Source organism: Manacus candei, unplaced genomic scaffold (assembly GCF_025592945.1).
Source record: "Manacus candei isolate 608988 ecotype Guabito, Panama unplaced genomic scaffold, ASM2559294v1 h1tg000028l, whole genome shotgun sequence".
NCBI classification, from domain to species: domain Eukaryota; kingdom Metazoa; phylum Chordata; class Aves; order Passeriformes; family Pipridae; genus Manacus; species Manacus candei.
Genome location: NW_026138076.1, coordinates 10,484,573 through 10,492,116, shown reverse-complemented (window position 1 = coordinate 10,492,116; position 7,544 = coordinate 10,484,573). Strand labels below are relative to the sequence as shown.

The window sequence follows — 7,544 nt, the reverse complement described above, 5'->3', positions numbered from 1 at the left end:
ACTCAACATCTTGGAGACTCTGGTGGAGCTATCATGTCGGGTGGCTGGTTTGTATTGATCGTAGAGTTTATGAGTTATGAGAGAATGAGGGTAACTTGCGGAAAGAAAAGCACAGCGACTGCATAATCCTTATTTCCATAGAAAACTAACTTCAAGAGGAATATTAAATACGGAACTGAACACTGCTTGTCTTGGGCACTGAGTGAGGAAAAACTGCACTTCACGCTTTGTGGGAGGAAAAAATGGATAGGAAGGAGAAGGAAAAATAAAAAAAGAAACCCCCAACACATTCTAATGTAAATTTGCCTAAATTTCTAACTGTTGAATGTTGCACATGGAAACCCTACAATACATATACTGCAAGTTAGGGTATGCTCAACTTCCACTCCTGTTACACTGACTTGGACTGCCTAGTGCTAAGTTCAGGTTGAGTTGGTTGTACCAGCCTTTTGAGATGTGTCAGGGCAAACCATTGCACCATTCCTCTTTTCCAAATTTTTTAGCATGAAACATTCACTTTAAAACAAAACGAAATCTGGTGGTTACAGCAACTGTCTCAACAACAGAGCCTGTGTGCAATAATCATATGCCACTAGTACCTCTCAACCCTTGAAAGGTACATACAAAACCGTTGATTACTATAAGACATAACTTCATTTTCCTTTTATTTTTTATTTTTAAGAAATTATTGAATACTGCAGTGAAGAGACTCCTTGTGTATCAGAGGGAAATACCAGTTTATTCACTGAGGTGCGTGTTTCCACAGAGTTACACTGAGAACACATACACTCTGCCAATTGTGTCTCTACAGTTTTAAAATATCTTTGAGTTTTCCAGTATCCCTAAGTCTTAATTTCAAAGACTGTCATGCTTTTTCTCACCCAACAAAGCTTTGTTTTCCCAGGCTGCTGCAGGCCTGTTAAGTCCCCCCTCTTACATAATGGGATGACACTGCTGAGAGGGTGGGCAGGACTTCTTGTGTAAATAAGCTCTCAGAGCTTCGAGGTTGGAAAAGACCCATTGTGATTACAGAAGCAAGCTAGACACAGGTGAACTGAAGCAGAAGAACGATAGTTTCCAGAGACCACCTCAGCAGATTTTAGGGAAAGAGAATGCAACCCATTCAGCCAGACCCTCCATGAGTTTGCCTGGGAGGATATCACAAGGACTTCAAGCCTTTTACCCTCTGGTCTCCTCAGGCTGGCAAGTGAGAGGACTGCCACTTCGGTAAACAACATCCCCAGATGCTCATGGCATCTGGGCTGCTGACCTCTGTACTCAGCTAAGGTAGTGAGATGGAACAGTGAGATTTTGTATTTGTTTTTTTTAAGACCAGGCTAGAAACATTGGTCCTGCTTTTTCTTTCCCTTCCCATCACACTGTGTTTGTGCTGGACACTGCCTCTGTCCCAAGCCCCAAAGCTGGTCCAAGCTGTGGGGCAGTGCCCACACCAGGCCCTCTCTATCCTACCCCAGCCCTGTTCGTGCACCTGGCCTCTCCTCCAAGACAGGCAAGCAGTGCCAGTGTCGGTGCGGTGCGGCTGCATCTCTCTCCAGCATTCAGAGTGCTTACAGGCAAGTCAAATTGGAGATTTACCTCTGAGCTGAAGCTCTGAAGTTAGGGATCAAACAAGAGAAATGTAGGGATTGTTGAGAGAATTATTTACCAAAAAGATTTTGCCACCGTTTTGGAGGTTGAAGTCAAAAGTGTAGATTGCATTAGAGGGATTGTGTTTCCACCCAAGGAAAAGAAGTGAGCGGGGAATAACATAGCGTGCAAAAGGCACTTCTGATTTGCTCATATGCTGTCTGCCAGTATGGCAGGAATTAGAAAAAAAGTTATAAAGAGGCTTATTTGGGACTGACTAGCTCCAGCTCCATCCTGCTCTGCACCAGCCATGTTCAAGGAGCTTGGGATGGGCCGTCCAAGGCAGAGGAAGGATGGGGCCTGTGGTTAGGTGCTGCACAAGTGGGTTTCTCCTCAGATCTGTTCCCTAAGCCGGGCCAAGCACTTGAATGAAATCAACACCGAAAACACTGGACACTGTCTTGGTGCCTGAGACAAAAAAAAAAAAAAAAAAAAAAAAAAAAAAAAAAAAATCAATTATTTCTGTGTAACATCGCCCTGGAATAACATAAGCAGAGCTTCAGTCTGGCGAAGGGCCAATGTACGCAGGCAACCTCCTCGGAGGGGGAAGAGGTGGGTGGTGGTGCTGAATGGAGCAACCGGGCCGGGCAGCATCGCCACGGCGGGACACGGGGCGGTGCGGGGAATCCTGGCGCGCAGCCCCTCGCTCCAGTCCCACTACCAGGATCGGCGGTCCTGGGCCAGTGGCAGGCGGGTGTCCCCGACGCTGTGTTGCCGAGCGAGCAGACGGGAGAAAGCTGTCAGTCGCCAGGAGGGCATGCGTTGGCTCTGCTTGTGAAGGAACACAAAGCTGCTGGGCTCAGAGGACAAGGCTGCATTTGCATTCCGGCTGGAGCGGAGTCCCCCCCCCTTCTCTACCTCGCAGCCGGCCCGAGTCGCAGGGGAAGAGAAAACATATTCCTGTTAGTAGCCGATGGCTTTTATTTTTGCTCTTTACGGAGATCTGACACATATACAGCGATGCTTTCACCGTACAAAGAACTGTGAAGAAACGCACCTTGCCCCAGCCAGTCCCCTTCGCTGCTGGGACTGGGCTGGTGCTTGGAGGTGGAGGTGGGTGTGGGGGGATAAGAAGAAAAAATTAAATTCTCGTCTGATCTCATTTATTTAAATAAATATAAATATAATTTTTATATAAAACTATTCACAGACAAACAGTCGTTCCAAACCCAAACGACCGATCTTTATGTCTTTTCTTATTTTTGTTAAGAAGTCCGCCCAAAAAGTTCTCTACAGGTTTTAGTTTGCTTTTCAGTTTTTGATGCCTCGCTTATCGGTTCCAAATGCGTTTGTTTTTTGCCTTTAAATTGCTTGGGGGCAGATGGAGGAAGGCACCCTGGGCCACGCGAGTCTTGTCCCATGTTACATGTTAGGAAGAGCAGGTGCTCTGTCCTGGGGTTACATAAATAACGTTTTAGTTGAACTCTCACGACTAAAACACTTACATTCCGAAAATATATTTATATATCTCTTTCTATTACTGCAAAGGGATGACAGTTAATCTCCCTGGCGAGGGCCAGGGAGGGCAGGTTAGCGGGCTGCCGTCCCTGGGCAGAGGTGCCAGGTGAGCCGCCGTGCCGCCACCCCGCTCCGGGCTGGGACCCGGCGGCGGCAGCGGAACTCCGAGCCGGGCTCATAACGGGGAGACCTCTTTATCTTCTGTAGCCGATGAGGGGGATAGAGATTCTTCGTCCTCCGACCGGGGGTAGTGCCCCTGGCTGGTGCTGCACTTGCAGCCCCCGTGAGAGTTTCGCTGGGTGCCTTTGCCTTCTTTCTTGTGCTTCACCCTCCTGTTTTGGAACCAGATTTTCACTTGCTTCTCGGACAGGTTCAGGTACGTGGCTATCTCGATCCTCCGCAGCCGGGACAGGTACATGTTGGAGGAGAATTCCCTCTCCAACTCCAAGAGCTGGGTGCTGGTAAAAGCTGTCCTCATACGTTTCCCGTTTTGAATTTGGCTGGATTCGGACCCTCCTGGATGGGAGAGAAGCGCGAACTTCAGCGTGACGGGGGAACGGGGAAAGGGGAAGAGGGAGAGAGAGAGAGAAAGAAAGAGAGAGAGAGGGAGAAAGAGAGAGAGAAGGAGAAAAGACATTCTCCCTCAGCTTTCCGACCCGGGGCAGCCGCTTTCCCTCGGGGGACCCCCTTCTCCCACTGCCCCCCCTTCCCCGGCGGCCGCAGGGCTCCTACCCATGCCGAGGCAGTGAAACCTCCGGGGGTCGCTGACGCTGTAGGTGGTGGCGGCGCAGGCAGGTGGGTGATGCGTAGGGTGTCCCAGGGCTGCGGCGGCGGGCACCGAGGCGGCGGGCGGCGGGTGCTGCGGCGGGTGGTGAGCGTGACCGGTCCGCGGGCAGCACTGGGCCTCTCCTGCGGCGGTGGGGAACTGGCTCTTGAGCAGAGGGATGGCCCCGCCGCCGCCGCTGCCGCCACGGGAGGAGTGCAGGTGCGAGGTGACACAGAGCGGGCACACGCAGAAGGCGCCGCTCTTTCGGGACGGGCAGCCCGGGCCCGACACCGACATGACGAGGGGAGAAGGCATGCTGAGAGGGATGAAGAAGTCCTGGCCGTGATGATGCTCAGGCAGGGACGGAGCTGGCCTCGAGGAGTCTTTGATGATTAAGGAGTCGACGTAGAAGGAGCGGGACATTGCGGAGGGCTGCGAGGCCGGGGACGGCTCTCCGAAAGTCGGGATTTTCCTGCTTGGCCAAGTTGCCACTGAAGTCCTGGCGAGTCGAGAAGGTGCTTATGTTTGAGAGCTGAACAAAAGGGTCCCTGGAGAGGGCTGGTCTTAAAGTTCCCCCGCCTGGATCCCCTGCGCCGGGGTTTTATATCAACTATTTAAACACGTGATGGCTGAAAGCCTCGCAGATCTAAATCTCCCCGGGTTCCCAGGCCGGCAGGAGAGGTTGCCGGGGGGGTGGGGGTGGCAAAGCGGGGTAGGGGGGCGGTAAAGTGTGCGTGTTTGCTCGTTGCCCGATGACTTCACTCCTTCGCCTCCGCCTCAGATAAGTTATAGCAGCAGAGAAAGAGGGGAGGGGGTGGCTGCCCCACGGCCGAGTTACACGTCGCGCTCGCAGGCATATCCCCCTCTCAACAAACCCGGGGTGTTGGGGTTTTCCCCGAGAAGAATGCTCCTTTCCTTCTCCAGGAGGGAACAAGAGGTGAGAACAGGTGATGCGTTGAAAGATGCGGATCAACGCCTTCCCACTCACACCCAGTCAAATAACACCCAAGGAGCCGTGGATCCCACGGAAGCCTGGGACTAACATCTTTCTCCAGTCTGGTCCACTCTCTGCACTCAAGACTCCTTCAGGAGGCCCTTTCCGCATCAGAGGAGCCAGGGACACAGATGCAGACATGGATATAAAGTTAGGGATGGCTCGCGTTAGTGTGTCTGCGCATACATATACATGTCGGGTGGGTTGAGTGTGGTTTGTTTTTTTTTTTCCCCCTCGCCCTTTTCACCCCGAGTGAATCTTGTCAAATTGGCAATTACTGCAACGGACAAAGCCTTCAAATATCTGGACACTTCTCAGCCAAATGGTATCAAAACGGAAAACTTCCAAATGAACTTCCCCGTCCGCTCCAGGACCGCAGTGCGCAGCGCTAATGAAAAGCGAACATGTCAGGGAGGGATTCTTTGATCTCCACCAAGTTTGCTGAAGCAATCACTCAAAGTAAAATTGGATAAACAGCTAAATACGGTCGGTGGCTCCGAAGCATTTCAGAGTGCATTAAAAAGCCAAGGTATTCGCAGATTTTCCAATGACCTGTTTTATGGGAGTTTAAGATGACACTTGTCATTAATAGAAGGGCGATCGTATTCTTCTTTGGCAGATGCGAAGCGCCCGTTAAAACCGAGTACGAATCCCATCCCACTTGATACGGGAAAGGGAAGCGACAATTGTGCTCTAAAGCAGAAAACAGACTACGCCTGATTACCAGGCTGAGCATAGTCTCGGGAGCGCAGCAATAGCCGAAACGTGTTCAGAAGCCGTTGTCGTGAGCAAGGGCCGGATCGGACCACGGACATCCTATTAGCCCTCCCGCACACCCACTCTCCCGCTGTTAAAACCCAGCAAAATAAAACCGCCTTCTTGGTGGAGCCGGCATTTCGGCGCCCGAGACCAGGGAGGCTCGGCTGTGCAACTCGAACCTTGCTAAGAGAAGGGCCAGGTCTCACCCTGCTGTGCTGTCCCGTCCCCAACCTGCCACGGGACAGTGCCACTGTGCGGGCCCCTCTGAGCAGGGGCCGGCTGTCCCCCAGCCCTGCTCGCCTTTCCCCCCCCGCACCTCCCCGAGCATGCACGATGCAACAGCGTTTTTAGGGACACTCCGCACTCAGCAATCTGAGGATTTATGGATGGCAATTAAAGTTTTATGAATTGCAGCTGAGGCTGGTTATGAAGCTATTTGAATGTGATTAGAATTCAATTAGAAAGTGTTTACCGGCCGGCGGGGGCTCCGGAGTGTAAACAGGCAGTTATTCCAGCAATGCGCTAATCCCGCGTCTTGTGACAACAATTAGGGGCTCGCGGGGTTTAGGCCGGTCGGCTCCGACCTCACCTACTTTTCCCCAAACCGCTGTCGAGGGCCCAGCCGAGGCCCCGGAGCCGTCAGACCCCAGGGACTGTTGCCTGTGCCGCCGCCGAGGCCCTGGGATCGGTGACCCCGGGATACGCGGGGGCTCTGCCTCCTGAGCTCCGGTGGGGCCGGTGAGATGCTAGTCACGGTCACCGTGGACAGGCATGGGACTCCTTTGTCTGGCTCCTCCCGTTTGAAACACTACTTACCTGGAGAAGATTTGAGTTAATATCTGCATCTTATTTTATTTTATTTTTATTCATGTATTACTTTCCTTTATGAGAGGCTATTCTGGAAAATGATAATAATAACAACAATAATAATATAACCCCAAACGTCAGTGGAAAAAGCTGTCTGCAGTGATGGAGTGGATCTGGGGAAGGGGCTGTCGTAAGGGAAGGCAGACAGAGTAAGAGTCAGATCAAAATTGCAATTTGTAATTGTTATAATAAACCAAGTGCAGTGATAAAAGAGAGAGAGTGAGAGAGGGGAAAGCACTAAGAAAAACCCACCCCTGAAAGCTAGAGCAAGAAAAGAAGTCATTTGAAAGCAAAGACATCCCAAACCAGGCGGAATGATGCAAGGCGTGCGCCCACATCACATCGGCCTCGTTACAATTTTATTTTTCAATAATTCTGTCCGATAAAATTTCATTGTCCATTAAGTAATCCCCGAAATGAGAGCTCTTATGAGCCTATAATGAGCTCTAATTGCTACGACTGGGAGAGCCACGTGGAAGGATTTAGAAGGTATTAAGCAGTTGGGTACAGAGCACAGGCTGTTACCTAGCCATTACTTTCATAATTCAAGGAGAAAATTAGTCCTTTTAAGGGAAAATCCTTTGATTCCCTTCATTCTGCTCGGGGTGACAGAGTATAGCTTTGTCTGCCTTTAGTTCAAGACAGTGTAACAAATGAGAATGTAACGAAATTGCCCCCTTTTGAAAGTGGAGCAGTTCAAAAAGAACATCAGAGCCGCTCCCCTGGTCCGCCGAGCGCAGGACTGGGTGCTGGTCCCTCTTTTCTTCCAGATGTCTCTAACACCTTTATGTAGAAGAGATTCACGGCTTAAATGACAAAGCAACTCTTTCCCTTCCCTCCCCCAACCCCCGCAGCTCTCGGCAGAAGAAAAAGCCACGTCCGCTCGGCGAAAGCAACGGCTTTTAGGCGCTCATCTCCCCTGAGTTCACGGGAGGAGCTGCTTCCGTGGAAAGCGCCGCAGCCCGGGGACAAGTTTCGACCAGGAAAAAAAAAAAGGCCAAAACAGCAACCCCAAAACAACCCCCACAGAGTAGCCGTAGTCGCAAACAGCGC

At 51.2% G+C, this 7,544-nt stretch overlaps 1 protein-coding gene across 1 annotated transcript; it reads right to left on the bottom strand.

Moving 5' to 3' along the window:
- Window positions 1–3,280: 3,280 nt before the first annotated feature.
- GSX2 (GS homeobox 2) lies at window positions 3,281–4,294 on the bottom strand. The gene is made up of 2 exons (XM_051790391.1): window positions 3,838–4,294; window positions 3,281–3,621 (listed from the first exon to the last, which is right to left on the bottom strand). Exons 1-2 carry the CDS (start codon window positions 4,292–4,294, stop codon window positions 3,281–3,283), a joined length of 798 nt encoding a protein of 265 aa, XP_051646351.1.
- Window positions 4,295–7,544: the final 3,250 nt, after the last annotated feature.

What these genes read in the sequence shown, in the direction of transcription:
- GSX2 (XM_051790391.1), bottom strand. Translation starts at nt 4,294, where the DNA reads ATGTCCCGCTCCTTCTACGTCGACTCCTTAATCATCAAAGACTCCTCG. An exon ending in GTTTCACTGCCTCGGCATGG is followed by an intron (nt 3,622 to 3,837) that starts GTAGGAGCCCTG and finishes TCTCCCATCCAG; the next exon opens with GAGGGTCCGAATCCAGCCAA.